This window comes from Bactrocera tryoni, chromosome 1 (assembly GCF_016617805.1).
Source record: "Bactrocera tryoni isolate S06 chromosome 1, CSIRO_BtryS06_freeze2, whole genome shotgun sequence".
Taxonomy (NCBI): domain Eukaryota; kingdom Metazoa; phylum Arthropoda; class Insecta; order Diptera; family Tephritidae; genus Bactrocera; species Bactrocera tryoni.
In genome coordinates this window covers 26,237,470-26,260,058 of record NC_052499.1, presented here as the reverse complement: position 1 = coordinate 26,260,058, position 22,589 = coordinate 26,237,470, and the positions used below count along the sequence as shown (strand labels likewise).

At 37.6% G+C, this 22,589-nt stretch overlaps 3 protein-coding genes across 5 annotated transcripts in view; 1 reads left to right on the top strand and 2 right to left on the bottom strand.

Moving 5' to 3' along the window:
• Positions 1–18,395, bottom strand: part of LOC120766243 (chromatin-remodeling ATPase INO80) — an 86,674-nt gene extending 68,279 nt beyond the window's left edge. The window contains exons 1-11 of one of the 3 annotated variants that reach the window (XM_040091744.1): positions 18,369–18,395; positions 15,861–16,093; positions 15,434–15,800; positions 15,179–15,372; positions 13,559–14,681; positions 12,454–13,492; positions 12,192–12,392; positions 11,793–11,970; positions 11,350–11,726; positions 11,027–11,288; positions 10,797–10,964 (exon numbers count right to left, since the gene is read on the bottom strand). In XM_040091744.1, coding sequence (XP_039947678.1) covers positions 10,797–10,964; positions 11,027–11,288; positions 11,350–11,726; positions 11,793–11,970; positions 12,192–12,392; positions 12,454–13,492; positions 13,559–14,681; positions 15,179–15,372; positions 15,434–15,773 — 3,882 coding nt within the window. In that variant the 5' untranslated portion in view covers positions 15,774–15,800; positions 15,861–16,093; positions 18,369–18,395. Of the gene's footprint in view, positions 1–10,796; positions 10,965–11,026; positions 11,289–11,349; positions 11,727–11,792; positions 11,971–12,191; positions 12,393–12,453; positions 13,493–13,558; positions 14,682–15,178; positions 15,373–15,433; positions 15,801–15,860; positions 16,127–16,172; positions 16,234–18,368 lie in introns of those variants that run through there. The other 2 variants (XM_040091663.1, XM_040091821.1) reach the window with 2 other exon arrangements.
• On the top strand, positions 793–5,499 carry LOC120766420 (putative serine protease K12H4.7). Its single transcript, XM_040091952.1, has 6 exons — positions 793–1,065; positions 1,142–1,323; positions 1,398–1,633; positions 1,704–1,935; positions 2,018–2,181; positions 4,943–5,499. The coding sequence occupies exons 1-6, from the start codon at positions 793–795 to the stop codon at positions 5,344–5,346; spliced, it is 1,491 nt and encodes a 496-aa protein (XP_039947886.1). The 3' UTR covers positions 5,347–5,499.
• LOC120766568 lies at positions 7,066–8,098 on the bottom strand. The gene has a single exon (XM_040092194.1). The coding sequence runs from the start codon at positions 7,973–7,975 to the stop codon at positions 7,085–7,087; it is 891 nt and encodes a 296-aa protein (XP_039948128.1). The 5' UTR covers positions 7,976–8,098; the 3' UTR covers positions 7,066–7,084.
• Positions 18,396–22,589: the final 4,194 nt, after the last annotated feature.

Sequence of the window (22,589 nt, the reverse complement as noted above, 5' to 3'; positions counted from 1 at the left end):
TCCGTAGAAAAGGGACGGAATTGTGGAAAAACAATTCACGGATTTTACACGATGATAATGCACCAAAGCATCGAGCCAGTATTGTGACCAAAAAACGCAGATATACCAGATTTTGTTCCGTGTGATTTTTCTTGTTCCCCAAATTGAAATTATCGCTTCGTGAAAGCCGTTTTCTGTCGATCGAAGAGATAAAACCAAATTAGCTGAAGGAGCTGAAAGCCATACCAAAAAGTGCTTATGAAAAGTATTTCGAAGACTGGAAAAATTGTTGGCATGAGTGTATTACAAACTTTAACTTTGAAGACGACAAAATAAATATTGACGAATAATTAAATATTTTGGAATTTATTTACAATTTCCGGGTAGTTGCAGACAATTTAGCCAGTCTTCAAATCGAAATTCGGACCGACGACCAACCAGCCTTTAATATCATGGTACAATCACCCGAAGTTTTACTTCTCAGCTGACACCAGTATGTATTAAAGACAGAATAAACCATTAGTATCGTTAAAACACATAATTTTTTTCTTTTACATAATCCAGAAATAGTAATTCAATTATATATTAATTCGGGTATTACCGGGGGGAACAACAATGTTACCTGAAAACGATAACTGCTGGCCATAAAACTAGTTAAGCACAAGAATAATCAGCCCCCTCTTATCAGAGTGGGGGCAATAAAGTTACCGAAATGCTTACGAGGAAATACAAAGTATGATCGTAATGGTGGACACATCGATAACCGAAGGTATTTATAGCTGGATTATTAGTCAGGGGCGGTCATTTGACAAAATGAAGTCGCTACAAATAGTTTTAGTGTTGGTTTTCGCGCTGTGCGCGTCCACGGCCACGGCCAAATTCAATTTGGATAAACTGCGAGCGGACTTCTTCAATGCGACCGGTTCCAAGGGCAGTCTTTATGTGCAAAGTTTGAGATATTTACAACGTGAGCCGCCCGTAGGTGGGGCGCTCAACCGCGAAGCTAGCCCTCGAGCCTTGAGCACCAACACGATCGAACAGAAATTGGATCATTTCGATGAGACCAACGAAAAGACATGGCAAATGGTAAAGAATTGATGAAATGAAAACGTGCTTGTTCAGAATATTTAATTATGGAGATTTCTTCTCTCCCTTTGTGTAGCGTTATATGGAGAACGATGAATACTTTACGGAGGGTGGACCGATATTCATTTACGTCGGCGGCGAATGGACCATATCATCGGGCTCCATAACACGTGGTCACTTTGTCGACATGGCAAAGGAGCATAACGGCATACTTTTCTATACTGAGCACCGTTACTACGGCACAAGTCGTCCAACAAGGTGAGTGACAGCGCTCTATACATATATCACTTTTATGCAAAAACAAAAACATCGGACTTTGGTAATCTCTTTAGTGACATCACGGTCGATAACTTGAAGTATTTGCACGTCAAGCAGGCGCTCGCCGATTTGGCACACTTCATTACATATCAACGTGAGAACTATCCGGGTTTGGCGAATTCAAAGGTCATAATGGCTGGCGGCTCATATGCAGCGACCATGGTTGTGTGGTTCAAGCGCCTGTATCCAGAGCTCTTAACCGGTGGCTGGGCTTCGAGCGCGCCACTTTTGGCTCAGGTAGACTTCAAAGGTATTCAATGCAACAAATTGCCAAGCAATGAATTTTGATATAAAACAAAAATATTTGCTTAACCATATAGAGTACAAAGAGGTCGTCGGTCGGGCACTACGCGAATTGGGTAGCGAGCAGTGCTACAATCGTGTGCAGAATGGCACAAAAACTTTGGAGACCATGATACAGGATGGTCGCGCTGCCGAGGTAAAGGCCATGATGAAGATTTGCAACAATTTCGACGAACATAACGATTTGGATGTGTGGACGCTATTTTCAAGCATATCGAATCTCTTCTCTGGAATCGTACAATACCAGACGTAGGTTGAGTGGGTCATTTATATGGGGGAGGAGCATTATGAAAATTGTTATTGTGTTTAAGATCATAATCATTGTTTCTAGCGACGATGATGTGCCGGTTCTTTGTGACTATTTGCTTGCTCAGGAGGATGATGTCGTAGCCATAGCGAAATTTCTTTTGTTATATGTCGGCTCAGGCTGTGTTGACCTCAGCTATAAGGACACGCTGACCTATTACATGGACTCCACTTATGCACAAGGAGCAAGTGAGTACAGATGAATAATAGTTCATATTAAATATGAATAGATATTTTAAACAAATTGGTTGATAAAGAGGTAATCTCACAGATGAAAATAATATATATTATAAAAAAATATGCAGCATAATTTAAATTAAATAATTAATTCATAATTTAATTGCATAATATACAGTAAATTACAATAATGAAAAATTCATAAATAATATCGAAAACCAAGAAATCAAAATGTATAAAGAATATTAAAAAAGGAGTATTAAATAAAACTAAATGTAATTATTTAATATACGCGTTAATTAAACAATTTAAACTAACCTGAATTACCATTTATTACAAAATTTAAATTAAATAGAATTAATGCTTTTAATATGCGTTTAATTAAGTCAAAATATAAAAAACAGTAAATAAAATAATAAATTTTTAATTATATAATTAACTTTATTTGCAATTTATAAATGAAAATGAAAAAAAATAATAATGAAAATAAATAATTAATTAATAAAATTAAATAAAAATAATAATAATAATAATAATAATAATAAAAAAATTAATTAATGGAAATCAGAAAATTATTTAAAAATTAGTGAAAATAAAAAATTATTTAAAAATTAATGAAAAAAAAATTATTCAAAAACAATTGAAATTTTAATTTTTTGTATATGTTTTAATTAAGTTAATTTTCAATTTATTTTTCTTCGTCTTTCAATATTTTTTTTTGAATTTAAGTAATTAATAACATTAAAAAAAATATGAAAAAATAAATAATAAGAAAAAATAAAAATATAATTTAAAAATTAGTGAAAATAAAAAAATTATTTTACAATTAATGGAATTTTAATTTTTTATATCCGTTTCAATTAAGTTAATTTTTAATTTATTTTTCTTCTTTTTTCAATATATTTTTTTTAAATTTAAATGATTAATAAAGTTAAATAGTAAAACTATAAAAAAATAAATAATGAAAATCAGAAAATTATTTAAAAATTAGTGAAAATAAAAATATAATTTAAAAATTAATGAAAATAAAATAAAAACATTTAAACATTAATGAAATTTTAATTTTTTATATCCGTTTTAATTATGCTAATAATTTTATTTTAATTAATCTTTTAATAAAATAATTAAATTTCAATTAATAATAATTTCAATAAACTATGGATTCATTTTTTTTTAATAAATTAATTAAATTTCTTTTAATTAATTATGTTATTTAATTTTAATCACGTTGTCTTATGCTAATTGATTCAATAATTTTACGATCTGGTAATTTAATAAAATTATATTAATTTTAATGAATCAAAATTTTCAATTATTTTTATTGAATACTTTTCAAAAATCTAACTAATTATGTCCGAAATTTTAATTAATTTGGTAAATTAATCAAAGTATATTAATTTCAATGAATTAAAAAATGATTAATGATACAAATTTAATCAACAATTAAATTTATTAAAACAAAATATAAAAATTATTAATTAAAATAAAATTTGTAATGGTGAAATTAATATAATAATTAGTTAAATGAGATACGTTAAATTAATTAAGCAATAAAAATAAAAAATGTCGAAATTAAATTAAAGTATTTTTTTAATCTTATAAAAACCGTAAAATTAGAAAGTATACTAGGTACTTGAACCAATCAAAATAAAATTAAGTTCATTTACAAATAAAAAATAAACAACATTATAAAATATGTATTTTCAAAATAAAAATAATAAATTTGATATACAACCAAAAATCATGCAATTAAATTGCTTAACTGATGTTATTCATAATAAATTAATAATCGTAAAATAATATAACAGAGAAAAAGTAAATAAAATAAATTAAAAAAAAAATTAATTTAAAAAAATGAATTGAAAAAAAACAAAAACAAAAACTAAAAGAAGAAAACAAAAAAATAAATTAAAAACTAAAGCAATAAAAAGAAATTTATAAAAAATTAAAAAAAGATAAAAAAAAATAAAACAAAAAAAATTAAAAAAAAATAAATGAATAAATAAAAAATATTAATAATCAAAAGAAATTAAAAAAAAAAGTGAAAATAAAAAACAATAAAATTAATAAAAAAAATTTCAATAAATTAAAAAAATTAATTTAAAAATAGATATAATAAAATATAATAAAACAGAAATTATAAATTGAAACATAAAAAATAATAATATTAAGAAATAAAATAATAAAAAATTAGTTAATAAATTAAAAAAAAATTAATAAAATTACAAAAAAATAATAAAAGAAAAAATTAGTATATAGCATATTATTAGTAAAAAATAACCACTTGAATTCAATTATAACTAAGAGCAAACATTGGTTTAAAAAAGTATATCAGAGGCATTAAATTATTTTAATAATAATTTCGGATTAAATAAATTTGTATAAAATTTACTATTAATATTAAAGAAATAAGGTTTAATGTCCCTTATTTCTTTAATATTAATAAATAAAATAAAAATATTATAATCAAATAAAACTCTATTTGTTAGATTGTAATTACAATTCAAAACAAACTTTAATTTTTTCCAAGAAATCTCAGCATATTAGTATATTGAGTTAAATCAAACTGACTGAGACTTTCCATTAAGTATTTTTATAATTATATAATTAATAAAAAATACATTTTTTTATTTTATTTTAAATATTACTATATATATTTTACATAAATGAGAATCTAGAAGAGTGATTTCCAAAGCTTCAGATCAATCGAAATAATATAAAATAAATTTTAAAAAATCATATCAATATCGCACTTCTACTATTTGCCCCTCAGGCCGTCCCTGGTACTATCAGACCTGCAACGAATACGGTTGGTATCAATCGTCCACTTCACTTGAGCAACCCTTCGGCACCAAATTCCCCCCACTACTCTCGACCACACTGTGCAAAGACGTGTTCGGCGATGAATACACCAACGAAAATATCAACGCCAAAGTTGCGCAGACCAATGTGGATTTCGGCGGCTATGCACCGGATGTGACAAATATTTATCAGACACACGGCGAACTCGACCCATGGAGTGCCGTCGGCCATACAGCCGAGTATGGCGCCACTATCTTACCACAAGCATCGCATTGCACCGATTTCAGTTCGATTAGCAGCGCCGACACAGCAGAGATGCGTGCCTCAAAGGAGAAGCTAGCGGAGTTGGTGGGTCAATGGTTGGCCGACGCGTAGAAATGCCTACGAATGCCAAACGGCAATCAATAGCAATAACACATATTTAATTCTGAAACATTATTGTGACAATATTTTGACTTTCTGATTTGTGATATCAATGGCGTTTTGATTCGCTTGATATAATGAAATATAAATGGATTATTGTTATCATGATTTCGTATTTTCATACGAAATGCTGTCATGTTATTTTTGTTTAGGATTACGAAAATTAATTTTCTGTAAAGAATGTTTTTCGTGCGCTTCGCTCAACTTATTCGCAATACCATCAGCCATATTGAGAACCAGCATTCATTATTGGATAAAATTCGACCGAATAGACCATGTCCAACACGCAGTGAAGAAAATATAGCAGCCGTAGCTGCAAAGACCGTAGACCGTTTACGGACGATTTGGCGCCGCTGCCATCAACTCGGACTGACGTATAGAAAGACTTGGCGCATTTTACGTCGAGATCTAAACTGAAACGAGAACTGAAGACGCTCGACCTTCCCAAGCGACGTCGCCTCGCTCTATGGGTTCTTGAAAAGTTTCAAGAAGATCCGAAGTTTTCGAGCCAAATTTTTTTCACGAATGAAGCCCATTTCTGGCTCAATAGGTAGTTAAGCAAGCTAAATTGCCGCATTTGAAACGAAAAGCAACCTCATGAGATGGAATCATTGGTCCATATTTCTTTAAAAATGATGCCGGTATGGCGACGGTCATCGCGGCATGATAGCCGACTATTTAATGCCTGAAATTGAAGCTCGAGATCTCGGCGATATTTGGTCTCAACAAGACACCTGCCCACATCAACCAATGGATTTATTGGGAGATTATTGGTCGATTGACCACCAAGATCGTGTGATAACACACCATTAGACTTTTTCCTGTTGGAATATGAGAAGTCTAAAGTCTATGTGGGCAATCCGACTTCGATTCAGGCTTTGGAGCAAAACATCACGCGTACCAGTTACCAATCGAAATGCTCGAACGAGACATCGAAAATTGGACTCAACGGATGGACCATCTGAGACGTAGCTGCGACCGACATTTGAAAGGGATAATCTTTACAAAAAAAAATACCAAAGAATGTTCTTTCCTCATGAAATTTGAAGTATTTTTTTTCTTTAGAAAAGTAGGGAACCTCAAAATGAACGGTTTTCACTGTCAACCTTGTATTTACAAGATATTGAATTTATAAATACTAAAGTCGAGATTGGATAATACAAAATCTCTTTTTTATATTTCACGGTTCATCAAATATTCATAACGAATGGTTAAGTGAGGTTAGGTTTGATCATTGGGATTAGTTTGGCCGCCGATATGGCAATGACCTGTTAAAACCCGACAACTAGGTAGTGGCTTGCCTTACTGAGGACAAAGGTCTCACTAAATCGACCTCGGGCCAAAAGGATCTTGCGACAGAGCAAGAACTGAAATACCGAATTAATTGGAGGTTATAAAATAAAACCTCATTTATGAAAAATCGGTTGTACAATAGCTTTTAGACATGTATTGTTTTTAATTTTTTGATTAAATTTAATATTGTTTTTCAATGCATTTTCTCAAAATTTTGTTCACATAAAATTTGTAACGCGTTTATGATATACCATACACGATAAAAAAAAATCGTCAAAATTCTAATAATGCCATAATTTGGAGAGAGCGAGAGAAATTGAGAGTCTACATATTCGCGAAAATTTAGTCAATACATAGAACAGCAAGTAAAACGCGGCTTGTCCCCAAAAAATCTACACTATAACGTCTTAATTATCGCGTCGGCGCTTATGACGTCCGACTCATCCTCAACCACGATCTCCTGCGGCGCTACATTATCGAAGAACTTATCGAAATCGTGCGCCTTGGAAAGCTTTGTGCGAAACCTTCTGTACTCCTCACGTTCGCGTTCATCAAGCTTTATGCACCTCTTCGCCTTGAAACTGTATTCGGTGTGTAGCACCGTATAGCCCTTGGCAGTGACTGCCTTCAGCACAGTTTCCAATTCGCTCGGATTGCACTTAAAGTTGACAGCGCCCGTCTCGTAGTCGACCATTTCAATGCCTTGCGCTTTGCAAGCGATCGCGTCACGCGTTATCGAACCCTCGAGATCGCTGAAATCCAACGAGGTCTGCAGCGAGATGATCGCCTCGATGGTGGCGCTGCTGAAGAAGTTGTGCATGACGTGCACGAAGCTGGCATTATAGTTCCGCATCAACGGCAACAAACGTAACTTCAGTTCGGCCGTAAGCACCGAGCGCAACGTGCAGATGAGAAATATCCTACGATTGCAGCGTATTTGCAGCAGTTGACGGTGTAGCGTGGTGCGCGTATCGGCGTAAGTGTTGATGATTTGCTCCGCTTCATGCATGGAAAGGCCCTGTTCGGTCACTCGGCGCACAGCTGTCTTCAAAAATCTATTTTGTCGCGGATTTGCCGAGTTGCCTTCGTAGATGGCCAGTCGCAACTTGTGTGCTAAGCGGCAGTGTAGCGGTGCTAACGGCACGCTCTTTCCCATGGGTAGAAATTTCGGTTGTTTCTTAATGTTCTTGTGCACTTCAACAGGGCATTCGGGCGAAAAGCGACGACTGGTGGTTGGTTGATCTTTACGCCGATCGGCCTCTTTACTTGCCGTTCGAAAGGAACGCATTTTAAAGAAAATTTTGACTAATACGGTTTATTTCATGTAAATAAATTATTATGTTCAAGGCAAGAATAAACACATTTTGACAATAACAAATTTCACTTGTTTTGTTGTGTATGAACATTTACGGAGGAAATAATTTTCGAATTTGTTTTGTTTGTACGAATCATGGTTGCCTACCCCCTTTGAGATGGTCTATAAGTCTAAAATTTTTGTTTCTTTCACTAAGTCATTGCCATTCAGAACAGCCTTCTAGACCTCTGGAGTGTAAAATTGCATATATTTCAAAAATAAACAAGTAGTGACTCACAGCGACCTTGTTGAATTTCAATTCGATGGTTATACCTTATCGGACCCGAAGAAGTACGTGAAATCGCGGACCTCCGTACAATTTCCCAGTGGAAGCAGCAGTTTTAATAAAAGTTACGCCAAGCCGATCCCCGCATAAGAGAAAACAATTTGGAGATTCGGCAATTCCACGAAATGCATGGGCTTTTAGCTGACAGTTTGCACTCTTCACCCGACAAGGCAAAAATATGTGTTATGCGGCGGCGAAAAATACCAAAAGACTGCGCGAAGCTTATTTTCACTGATGAGGAGTTTTAGAGTGTCTTCAGCAAGACAAAATCGCAGACATCCATTGACCTAGATGGGATAAACATGTTGATGTTAAAGCAGCTAGGCCCGATGGGAGTAAGTTACCTAACTTGGGTCCTCAACATGTCGTCGATTACTATTCATATACGCGACGTGTGGAAAGTCGGAGTGTGGTCCCAATACTGAAACTTGGGAATCCCGTTAACTAAGTTCGTTAACTGTTCTTCCTCAGTTGTGAAGACACTTGAGTCCATGTTACTGTCGACCTTTCCTTATCACTTAAGTCTTACAAACTATCAAGATTGTTTTCGGAATTTAGCGTCATAAACGCCCAGAAAGTTCATGGTTTAAATTAAACACTACCGTGTGACAGGACGATCTCGTTGGACTTGACACAGCCAATCACAGAAGACTACAAGAAGACATCGACCAATGTAAGCTCCATCCAGGGCTTCAGAAGGTGGACCATCTGAGCGGTCGGAAATCATAAGTACTATTTAGAGATCGAAATTCTAAGTTAAGGAGAATTAAAAAAGGGGTTCCGCAGGATGGTGTCTACCACTTACTGTTTAACTGCTATATTGCTAAACTCCCGCAACATTAGGGAAAATTTCCATTAGCTCACTCGCGATATTGACGTAAGGCAATGGAATCGATGGTAATACTCTCCCCCAATAAGTCTACAGCGACCATATTCACTAACTGGACGAAGGAGAACAAAGCAGAGAGCTGTCGTTAAAACTAGCAGAAACCATCCCTGCAGTCGTCTGCCTAAAGTGTAGCTGCCTCTTGGGCGCACCAAAGAGATATTTACTTGATTTTGTCAAGGACTTCGAACAGTACGTCGCCCAGACTACAGACGCAACAAACTTTAGACACGCACTGACCGACATTCACAGTGGATTCATCCACACCTTCACCAACTCTCCCAGTGAATTGTGTACTTTGATCCAAATCACAATCTATAGCAGACGGAATAGTTCGAGTAACGCCGAGAAACCGGAGCGACCCTAGAGGAATATGGTTTTGGATACTAACGCAGATTAAACTCCCACCTAATCAAAATCGACCACGACATACCAAATGCATGTCCAGCGTATAATGAGTGCCCGCATGACTCTAACCAGCTCTTTGCTTGTCCAGCGATCGTTACTCATCTAACATTCCCCTTCCTATGTTCCGATGTCTCGAAACAGAACGTTTCCTGGGCCTGCCGTCAGAAAACTTCGATGAAAATAAACTTAAACTTTCCACTCAAGCGGTATTAGGTATAACAACAACCGAAGTACAGACCCTCAACAAGTTCTTGAAATCGCTATTCGGCAGCAGTTGAGAAAAGGCAAAGATTAGTTGTTGGTTACATACAATCCAATGTAATGGTACTAAACTAGACAGTTCCAATATGGTGGCTCTGGATAGGGTCAGTGGACAGAGTTGACAAAGCTCTTAGCCTAACAAAATAATGTATTCACCATAATTATGGTATACATTTTGCTGTCTAGTTATGGAGCTAAGCGAACTCCTCACCGAGAAGTGTCTGCCAAATGTTTACGTAGAATCCATCTTTGTAGCAGCTTGATTGAGGCGGAACTGCACTCGAGGAACATCAGGAAGACATTTTTACAATTTGTTTTAATTTTTATTCCCTGAACAAGGTATATTAAGTTTGCCACGAAGTTTGTAGCACCCAGGAGGAAACGTTGGAGACCCTATAAAATGTATATATAAATGACCAGCATGACGAGCTGTGTCCATTTAGCCATCCATACGGGCAGACGGACGCGAACTAGTTCCTCAATTTTGAGAAATCGATCTGAAATTACCCACACAACCTTTTCACTCCAAGAAGCTGCTCATTTGTCCGAACATATCGATACTTGTTTGGACAAATTTTTAATTTGACAAGATACCTTCAAAAAATTTAGCATGGATTACTGTGCACAATAACGGTACAATATCAAACCACTTGACATAAACAAATATAAACTTCTGTAAGTGATATAAAAGACAAAATGGATGAAGACTGAGACTTATAGTTTTAAGGTTAGAAAGAATATTGCTTATTTAAAGGCTGACATCTCAAAAATATTTACGAGATACCAAATGAACATATGTAATTTATGTGGACACGAGGACATGAGTAAAATCAAACGATTCTTATCGATTAGTAATTTACTAAGTTCACAGAAACAAAACAATATATAATAAATAATAATAAAACAGCACTCACCGTATCAGCAGCCGTTAAATTAATACCCAAACCGCCAGCGCGTGTGGATAGCAGAAAAACAAAAATATCTTCCCTTGTCTGGAAATCGGCCACCATGTCACGACGCGCCGAAATCTTGCTCGAACCATCCAGGCGCATGTAGCGATGTTTGCGATGCCACATGTACTCCTAAAAGAACATAAAATGCTTTGAATGACACAATCCTTAGCAGTAATTATGGCACTACGCACCTCCAACAAATCAATCATTTTCGTCATTTGGGAGTAGATAAGCACACGGTGACCCTGCGCTTTGAGGCGCGTCAGCAAGCTATCCAGCACCGCCAGTTTGCCGGCATCGGACACGAGCGTTTGCTTATCCGGCACAACAATCGACGACCAGCCATAGCGCGGACGACACAGTTCCAGCGCAGTGTTAACCAACTGCAAACCAACAGCGTTCTCACACTGCAGGTGACGTATTTGAGCCCAAGCAGCGTCGCGGCTCTCACAACTGTAAACAATTTGATAAGAGGATTATTACTTTAGTACACTAAACATGTTAAGATATTTACTATAAGTTTCGCTTGACGGCCTGCACGCGCTGACTGAGTCCGTAGAGAAAGCGCGGCATTTCGAGCGCCTCGCACTGGTATACGGTGGGCGTGCGTGGCACGTGCGGAAATTCGGGCAGCAACTTGGCGTTGCTACTGACATCATCTTTGTGCTTTGATGTGGACTTATGTGACTTGGCTGGCGTGCTGCTGGCGTCTACGCTGCTCTCCAAATCATATTCCGTTTTTATGTCCAGATCTTCACTGAAACGCAAGTGAGCCATTTTTTGCGTCGGATCACCAATGCATTTGCTGCGTATAACGCGGTGTTCGATCGTTTCCTGTATATTGACTGTTTTGTAACCACCGAAGGCGTAAACGTTGCTCTCGCGGCTCGTCTATTGGTTTTCAGAGTTGAGTTACCGTTTTATTGACTGTCCAAATATGAATTTTCATATACTCACCACACCAGTGAAGAGGAAATTACGCAAAACACTTTGTTCAAGCATAAAACTAGGCTGCAGTGGTTGCTCCAGCGTCGGTTCCAAGAGCTGAAAGCGCGTGGACTTATAATGCGGCCACCATTGACGGCGGTAAGCGAGCAAAGCATATTGCAGCAATCGGCGGCGATAGTGTAATATGCTGAAATGTGGTGAATTAACAAAGTTATGGTGAATTAACAAAAGGTATGGTGAATTAACAAAGGTATGGTGAATTAACAAAGGTATGGTGAATTAACAAAGGCATGGTGAATTAACAAAATTATGGTGAATTAACAAAGGTATGGTGAATTAGTTAAATTATGGTGAATTAATAAAAGTAGAGTGAATTAAAAACAGTTAAGGAAAGAGCACCGCACTCACTAGGCAATCAGTCCGTTGATGGTAACGTCCTCCAAATCAAGCGGCGAGAGATCACACAAACGCGCGAAACTGAAACAGCAACTGCCGCTGGCGTTCAAGTCCACATAGCGCGCATAGTGCTCACTGGTCTTTTTGGTCTTACCGGTAAACGGTTCACTGAAGAGCGTTCGATGCACGTAGGCCGCCTTGAAGATGGAGTAACTGGCGCGTAAAAAAAATTTTGTTTAAAAAAAGGGGTTTAGTGAATAAGTAAAATGGATACCTGTTGTACAGCAAATGCCGCTTGCTGGGCAAGGCGCGTTGCAGCAAGCATTCGGAGTAGACCAAACGCGGCAGCACATACTCCTCACAGCGCATTGCAAACGGACTTTTTGCGTCGCGTCGCTCGAAGAGCTCGGGATGGTTGCATACCTTACGAAATTGCATGACCAAGTTCATGAGATTTGATGTGAAATTCTTATCGAAATGATGCCCATCACCGGCGCTACCCGCGCCACCTCCAGTGAAATGCAACAAATCCTCGATGCGTATTTTCTTCTTTAACGCCATGTAGAGCAGTTTCTGGCGTATGGTCAGCGGGCAGTAGACCATAATCTCAATCTTATCGGACAGCTCATTCTCCACATCCTTTTTGATGCGTCGCAACATGAACGGCTTGAGTATCATGTGCAGACGTGATATTTGCTTCTCATCGATGCCCGTCTTATTCTCCGCATGCGATTCAATATCCTTCGAGAACCATTCGTTAAACTCATCGTGCGAGTCGAAGAGGGTGGGCATAATGAAATGCAAGAGCGCCCACAGCTCAGCCATGCTGTTTTGTATGGGCGTGCCGCTGAGCAGCAGCCGATTGCGGCAATTGAAGCCGAGCAACAGCTTCCAGCGCATGGAGGAGGCGCTCTTTATGGCCTGTGCCTCATCCAACACCATGTATTGCCACTTGATGCGATTGAAGTATTTGTAGTCGGATACGATCAGTTGATACGATGTGATGACCACATGAAAGCTGGCGTCACGCGTGTGCAGATCCTTTTGCTCCCAAAATTGACGGAGAATTTTGCGCTCATTCGGCGAACCCCAATAGGGTACGACATTGAAGTCGGGCACGAAACGTTGCATCTCCTGCTGCCAGTTGTGCAGCGTTGACGCCGGCGAGATGATTAGAAATGGACCCCAGACACCGTAGCGCTCGGCCACATGGCAGAGAAATGCAATGGACTGTACAGTTTTGCCGAGACCCATTTCGTCGGCGAGTATGCCGCTAATGCCCTGGTCATAGAGATTAGCGAGCCAGGTTACACCTGGAATTATATATAGTTCGATATTATAAAATATTTCTCGACAAAAAACTTATAAAAAATACGCACCCTTAATTTGGTAGGTCTTGAGTGTGCCTTTAAACATTTCTGGCTGCGGCACATCGGCCTTTGCCGGCGTCACTGGCAGGGACAACTCCGCATCATCCTCTTCTTTTTTAATTTTCTCCATGGCACTGCTGTCTGTAGACTCGTTCTCCTGCTTCAAATGCGCCGCCACATCGAAACGCCGCGTCTTATCGCGATCGGCAGAGAAAGCCAGTTCAGCGTTCTTCTGCGCCAACGACTTGTAGTGATCAGCATCATAGTCGTCATAAGCGGCGAGACGCGGATTGATTTCCTCATCCAATTGATTTAGTATACGCAGCTGCTCCTCTTCAGTGCCCTGACCCAACTTCTTCGACATAAAATGCGCGTAAAGCTCCGTTTGCGTGATGAGGAAGTTTAGTTTTCTTTGCTGCCGCTTGGCCTCTATGATTTCTACATCCATCTTGCGCTGCTCCTCAGCTTCACGTTCCATGCGCCGACGCGTATCGCGCTCCACACGCTCATAGCGCTTCCAGTAGCCCATCATTTCGCGCGTGAGGCGTTTGGCGCGCCACACGGTCTCCTTCATGACTTTTTGTGAAATCATAGCGCGTTGGCGCACAACCTTCGAGCACATAGTGGCCACACGTTTGCAATTTTGCAGCACTTCCTTGTGATTGTTGGCCTTGCCGCGCTGACAGCGGCCAAGCTCCTTTTTGGCCATCAATTGCCAGACACGTCGTCGCCGTGCTGCCATTACTTCGGGTGTACGTGCTTGCTGACTCTTACGACGACGTCCACGTCCGCTATGTGGCACACCACTAGGTGGTAGTAGTGATAAGTTAGCATCTAAAGTGCTATCCATTTCATCGGTTATATTGTCATCCTCATCATTAACTGCAGAAGTGTCACCAAAGGCATAATTATTCAACTCGGACGGTGGGATTTCACCAGGCTCAGGTTGTTCGACCTTTGGTTTGCGTGGCTTACGCACTTTGGGCTCTTTCGGCAACTTCGGCGGCTTTATGGGTTTCTCCTTCTTAGTACGCCGCCTACGTTTACGGACGCCCACTATGGATTGTTGATGTTCGGGAAACATGTCATGGTTGGAGAGCATACCAGCACCGTAATATGCGTATTGAGTATTCTATAACATAAATTACTTTATAAGAGCGCACAAATAATTAAGAAACAAGAAAAAACATTAACTTCGATATCACCGAAGTTATAATACCAATGCTAATAATTCCATACACAAAGTTGATTTTCATCTGTTGTAGCAGTACCAAAACATTCCTAAAGTAATTTCGAAGGATGGTGCCGAGTTGACACAGTGGTCCGATCAGAAAAATCTTTTTTGAAGATTATATCGTTATTTTGGACAATAATCCATTTTAAATATGGGGATATTTTTTTATTATTAATAAAAAAGTTTTTCATACTAAAGGAGGATTTTCATATGCTGTAGAGAACAGGACGTGTGCAAAATTTTACATCGACATCTCAAAAACTGAGTTCCCGTATATACAAACGGACAGACAGTTGTGTAAAATGACTCAGCCCGCAATATATTTTATAGGGTCTCAGAGGTGTTATGAAAAAATATATATATATCCTATTCAGGATATAATTTCTTGGCCTTACCGTTGTCTTTTTGTAGAAGTTTTCGCGATGTCTCTGTTCGAATATATGCGTTTTCAATAATTCTTTTACATAATCATCTTCGTCACTTATTTCCGTCTCAGTATCAGTATCGCTGAGCAACACATCGTACAACCACTCCCTATCATTTGTAATGTCATTGAAGTTAAATAAATGCGTTTTGACACTTTGGCGCTCTAAAATATATATTAATAATGCTTACTGTGGAACATTTATCATTATTTCTTACTATCATACCTTCTTTGGTGCCAAGTCGCCGGTTGCGTTTTTTGCGTGCACCACCACCCTCATCATCAGAATTGTCCGTACCGCCCGTACCTTGGTGTACGTCTTCTTCTGTAGCGTTCGAATCATCACCACTGCTGAGCGGTTGTGATAACACCTTTTTTGCGTGTTCCATGAAGGGTCGCATATTTAAAGCCGCCTCCAGTCGTTGTATATGCAGAGGTTCCGCAATGCGCCGTTGGTTGTTGGTTTGTGCTGCTGCAGACTGTGTTGGCGTTTGCGGCCCCATGGGCGTCGGTATTTGGTTCATCATTCTTGCTGGTCCGTTGGCGGGTGCGCCAGTTTGAAGCATTTTATTAATTTTTTAGCTCACAACTTCCTAAATATAAATGTATATATTATAGATTTCAAGAAAATTTTATCATTTTGACGCAGCTACCTTGTTTTGCTTTAAATGCATCCGCTGTAATGCACAATGTCCGTTGCGTTGTGCTACTTCCGCTATTCTTTACATGCAATTCAAATTCAAATTTCGAAAAAAACCAATTGTTCAGAAAGTTATTCGTGAAATATGCATACGTAACGCTAAGAAATTTCACATGCGCAACCACAAATTTTTCTTTATCACCACACAATGCTGTCACAAGTCATACGCGTTTTACATGCTAGTTGCTGAGGTTCGATTGAAAAGGCAGCAACAAAACAAAAATTGCAAATAAAGCCAACTAAACGAAAATTCTTATTAACTTACAGCTGATTGGTTAATTGCTACTGAAGGGTTGCATGCGCACGAAATTGCTTGATTGAATTCACTAAAATCACACAAAATTTTGAGACAGAAAAGGGCTGTAACACCGAAAATGTTTCTACTACGCTTCGATTAAAATCGTAAATTTTTTTCTTTATCAATTAATTATATTATAAGAGCCAAAAAAATAAAAAAATTTTAAGCAGTGGCTGCAGAAACCCTACACCGCAGTCTTCTTCTTGAAAACTGAACCAAAACAAAAATAGAACGAAAGTTTCCGCAGAGTTGCATCTGGCATTTAACAAATGTTTAGCCATCCAATTCACACACATTCGGCGAAACATTTTTTGCTTTCGTAATTAAAAATACTTTATCTTTAATGATTAAAATTTTGTAAATAGCAGCCTTCAAGCCATGTAATACAGATAACATTAGTGCCCAATAATGTAAATTAAAAGTGATTTAGTTAGGTTTCAAACCATTCCCAATAAGAATTTTATATTTGCAGCCTGCGTTGTTGTTGTTAATATTCCCAGTAATTTTTGTAAAAATTTTACCTAAATTGTACGCAAGGCCTCTGTTATCATAAATGTTTTTGTGTTATGTAATGATAATGAGAATAATAAACCATGAAACTTTTGCAAAATTGTATGCCGTAAAAGCTAACGATAACGAAGTATACTTATCGATTAACTTTGTAATGTCACTGCCATACCACTCATATTTGGATAAGCCAAGGCTAAAGTAGTTAACAAAACAAATGTATATTATTGAAACTATTTTTCCTCTTAATTATGTACTGTGTGCAAGGAATAAAAACAAAACGTGATGCAAATTAGTGTATTTCATTGACAATTTTGGCAATCAGTCTTCGTCGTTCAATTTGATGCAACAGCTGTTTGCATTGTTTACATTTGAGCGCTGCCTCCGCGTTGAAATGCAGAATTTTTTTCCTTTATGTGTGATTTTATATTCAATAGTAATTAAGTAATAAATGATGTAGTAAGGCAAATACTTAATTTTTTATATCCCACATTAAAAGCTTCCTTTCCGATGTCTCTATGTTAAATATGGCGTCAGCGGAAAGGTAAAAGTGTGAGTACAAATATACTTAATTACCAAACTACGTATATATAATATTATTTCCTATTTATTAGTAGGGAAAAATTTACTTAGCAACAGCTTCAATATTACATGTCGTTCTGTAAGCAAAACCCAGGTATCGCACGGGCCTAGCAGAAAGGTGAACAACAAAAATAATGCTTGAAGTCGTCTGCTTGAAGCGGAGTCACATCCTAGGAACATTAGGAGAGCATTCCTATAATACGTCGACTAACTTTTTTCCGAAGCGATCAACTTCAGACGAGTAGTGAGCACACATCTCAGTGTAGCCAGCAACACCATCGTCGATTATATTCCAGTGAATGACGACGGGTTGCCGCGTGAAATTAGAGTGACCCTAACGCTACTTTAGTCTGGATATTGTAGCAGGTTAAACACCTACCTACCTAAAACCAAACTCGATTATAGCAGGCAATAACATTGATGAAGCGGGCCCTCAGGCCAATAAATATTGTGTCTAAGAAACCGCTTAACTATAATTAAATAAATATTGTAATTTTTTTTATAACATATTGTGAGAGCTGGCTCAAAGCAAATCTTTTAAATTGTTATAAAAATAAATGTGATTAAAGAAAAAATGGTGTATAATAATTAAAAAAGTTTAAATTTTTGACCTTATTGAATAATAATTCAACAATTCGTCTGCAAGGGGTGTTAAAGAATTGCATTTGAAGTAGTATATTGAGCGATGGAAGAACTTGTTGCACGAATGCCAATCGGAGCTGTTGGAGTCTAGTGCCTCCATTATAAAAGAAAAAACATCTGCGGATTGCGGAATTCGCGATTTTCAATAATAGGGCCCTTGTGATTTCTCACTTTTTAGTTAATTTCTGGCGTGAGACATGTGTACTACTTTCTTTGTCATTGAAATCAGAAAGGTCTTAAATGCTTCCGAGGTTTGGATTTCCCAAAAAACTTACGAGCCTGATTTTACCTTATTTTCAAGTGTAAGCTCTTCTTTAAACCATGGTGGCACTCAGCCATTAAAAATATCAATACAAATAAATAGGTACGTATGTTCTTTTCCAATAGTTGAAAGCAAAATTGATATTCAACTGGCGTGAATATTGAACTCACGTGAACTTAACCTTTGCCATTGTTCGAATGATAAGTTTTGTATTGACTCCTCTAGCTACAAAGTTCACAGCCAAGCAAACAGAATAAATGGCAATTTGAAATGCAGTTTGCGCCAAAGTGAATGTAAACAATAGAAGAAACAATGTGGTTAGAAAGAGTAGTAACAAAGTGAAAATAAACAAAAAAGAAATTGAACTTAGAAATAATAACAACCAGTAAACAGTTTCAACCACTGTCACGTCCACGTAACCGAAATGTAACCGGTTTTGTGACCGCCTTACCGATATAAGGATAAACCCACCAAAGGCGTTAATTCGTTCTCTCTTACGCAATTTAACAACAAATTCACATTAAATTGGGATCAAGTCCAGCGATCACATGCCTTTCCAGCGGAGAGGAAGCCTTCTTCTGCCTCTATTACCATCAATCGAAACAGATTATATAAGTATATTCAAAGCAGAGAAGCTTACATCCATTTGGCGGAACTGGCCTTCTCTAGGGATTCTACATGGAAGTCAGGATTGAATTGCGCTCGGTAGTATATCTCTTAAAAATTTGGACGGTCAACAGCGACGGGATGCTGAAGTACTTTGGAATACTTTTTTTGAGATTTTTATCTGGGACTCATATAGCCGTCAATAGAACAAAAAATTGCTTTCCCATATTCTCTTGTTTTCGGAAATATTTTTGTTTACTGGGTTGAGCTTGCAGGTGTGATGGAAAAATAAACAAAAAAACCCCTTGCCAGCTGCACAAAAGTTATTGCCACTAAATTGCCATTTGAAATTTTCAAACCTTTGCCTTCGTGTTTGAGTAGAACGCATTGTGGCACCGCAGCTGCTGCAAAATGTTGAAAATTAACAAGTTGTTTGGCACGCTCACTATTATGGAGGTGAAAATTCAGTTTGCGGCGTAAATGTGCAGTTACGCGCATTTCAGCGATGGTCAATCTTTATTTTTAGTTTTTGGAAAAACAATAATCTGAAAAGTTCAACTTTATTTATTTTTAAAGTTCTCTTGTTGGGTTACACTTGCGAGAAAACGGTTTGTTTATTGAATAAATACGGCAAGCAAGTGCGAGTATTAAAGAAAAACTTAAGAGAATAGCGAATCAAACAAACAACTGGCGTAAAATAAATAGATCGAGAGAAAGGCGGAAAAGCGTTTCAAAACGGAGGAAGATTGGTATTATATTATAGAGGTTTAGTAATAACGACTTATAGGGATTGATATGTAGAAAAGGTCCGACTGATTTGCTTGAAAAAGCAATTGGATATGAATGGTTTCAAACACCTTCTAAGCGATTTTATAGGGGATACCATGTTTTACCGAACAAATTGATATAGCGGCCTTCATTCAGCTGTTTTTTAAGTTCGGTTGAAGGCTCGTTCCTTGGAATAACATTTAGTATTAAACGTTGTATTGTTTTGAATAAACAGTACTTTATTATTCATCAATCAGAGCCATTTTCCACGATTTCGCGACTACCAACTCGCTGTTGTTTCGGGGGCGATTGTGAACTCGCGCGTCACTTCTTTAATGCTCGATTTGAAAATCACAGTCGTTAATACGACAAAACAAGTTTCGTTATGTAAGAACATCATGTGTAGAAGTTCACGCAAGCGACTAAAGTTCTCTGATTCCCATTCACTAGGGAGTGGTCAGAAATGATTTTTTTTTAAATACGGCTCAAACAGCTAACGACTTCCAGTCTTAGACCAAGTACCCTCTGGGTAGCCAAAGAACATCCATTTGAAGGCTAGCTAGAGGGAGAAGGCGAACCATTCCTCCTAAGGGTTGTGCGTTGGGTTTGGGAACACGCGCGGGATGGGATAGAGACCGAGAGTTAAAGAGGGAAGCGAGATACATATGCAGACAAAAAAAAAGAGAGGCTGAAATGCGTGAGTACGAAGAGCTTGACAAGCTCGAAAATTCTATGAAAAAATGCGGCGACTAACAAAAGGTTTCAATACCGGAGCATACTCCTGTAGAACCCCCGGAGGTGATCTAGGGACTGATGCCCAGAGCATACTAAAATAGTGGAGGAAATTCTTCTCCAGCCTGCTGAAAGTATAACACCAGGAGATGGTAAACCAGAGTCCCATACGAACGTACCATAAAGAAGTTCGAATAGCAATTACTCGTCTGAAGAACAACAAAGCAGCGGGGGCCTATGGATTGCCGGCCGAGCTATTCAAATACGGCGGCGAAGAACTGATAAGGAGCATGCATCAGCTTCTTTGTAAAATATGGTCGGACGAAAGCATGCCCAACGATAGAAATTTTAGTGTACTCTCCCCAATCCACAAAACGGAAGACTCCACAATTTGAGCCAACTACCGTGGGATAAGCCTCCTCAACATCGCATAGAGGTTCTAGCGACATGGCTTCCAGGTTACTGTTGACTGTCATAACTTCGAAGTCGTAGATAATTTCGTCTAACTTGGAACCAACGTAAACACCACCAACAATGTCAGCCTGGAAATCCAACGGGTGCCAACAGGTGCTACTTCTGACTGAGTAGGCTATTGAAAGCAATGATCGCTATATGATGCTGAGGCTTGGATGATGACAACAACTGATGAGTTGACGTTGCGAGTTTTCGAGAGAAAAGTTCTGCGAAAGATTTATGGTCATTTGCGCGTTGGCCACGGCGAATATCGCATTTGATGGAACGATCAGCTGTATGAGATATATGACGACATTTACATAGTTCAGCGTCATGTTGTCCGCAGAGATAAAGAGATCTTTAACTGCAATTGCTAAACGTCAAAACCTACTGAACTTTGACAGCTAATCGAGTTCAGTAGGTTTTGACGTTTAGCAATTGGAAACGAGCGATGGCCAGATTGAAATCTTACCAAAAAAATGTGTAAACGGAGGGATTAGTTGCATCGTTCAAGACCACTTATAAAAATGAAAGTTAAATGAATTTGTGAAATTTAAAGGTATTTGATGAAAGGTTTTGTAATTTGAAGCATCATAGTATATTTTCAATGGAAAATGATTAAAAACATTTAATGATTGAGAGCTAACAAGCTTAAATCCTATTATTGGGTATTGAGAGGACAAAAGTCAGTTGTTATAATATTTTTTAAAAAGATTTAAATAGTTTCTACATATAATAAACAACAACTATATAGTAGTTTTTATTCGTATTAAATGTTGGGTGTTTCAATTTAAATGCCGGCAAATAATTATTTTTTTCAATCTGGCTATAATGGAAAATGTTATAAAAAACGCTAATTTTGGGGCGCTCTCACACTGGAATAAGTTTAACAACCCTTTATTCCTGTTGTCCGGATGGACAAAAACGCTCCAGCTCTGAAAGTATTCGATGCAGTACCCGCCGGGGGAAGCAGAGGAAGGGGAAGACCTCCACTCCGTTGGAAGGACCAAGTGGAGAAGGACCTGGCTTCGCGTGGAATATCCAATTGGCGCCACGTAGCAAAAAGAAGAAACGACTAGCGCGCTGTTGTTAACTCGGCTATAATCGCGTAAGCGGTGTCTACGCCAATAACGAAGATTCTAGTCTAGAGGTCCGAATTTATTTAGTTACTTAAGTCTATGAACATTAATTCTTACAGACTAATGGAATTTTTAGATTTAAATTAGAATTCTACAATTATTAAATTACTATTATAAAAATAGATAACTTAAACTAAAAAGCAGAATTAAGGGTATTAATGAAGGAAACCCTAGAGTGAGAAAAACCCGGAAGAACTTTCTCGGAAATCGAGTTAAACTCACGCATAGCACGCTTAAGGGGAGCAAAATCCGCAAATTTAGTATTCTCCTTTTTATAATAAAATGGAGAAATAGATCTGAGACAATGCTGAGGAGTATTGAAATTCATTTTCCCTAAAAAAATAGGGTCAATACCTCAATTAATTACATTGAAAACAAATAAAAGGCAGATAACGGACCCTCGATTTTCCACTAATTAAAGATGTAAAAGCAATAAAGGAGATGTATACGATGGTATTATGCCAATAAACTTTAAGGAGCGGAGTGCAAATTTAAGAAAAATCTTTTTAACGCATTTAATCCTATTCATTGACGATAGGCAATATGATCTCCAAAATGGAGTCAAATAATCGTCCTTCGAATGTTGGGATTCTGAGCAATTTTTGGTCGTCAGTCAATTTGTGCGGAACAAACGATGCACACACCTTTCGCAAGCCCAAATGTTTGGTCAAAATGTGATAAATCGATGTTTTG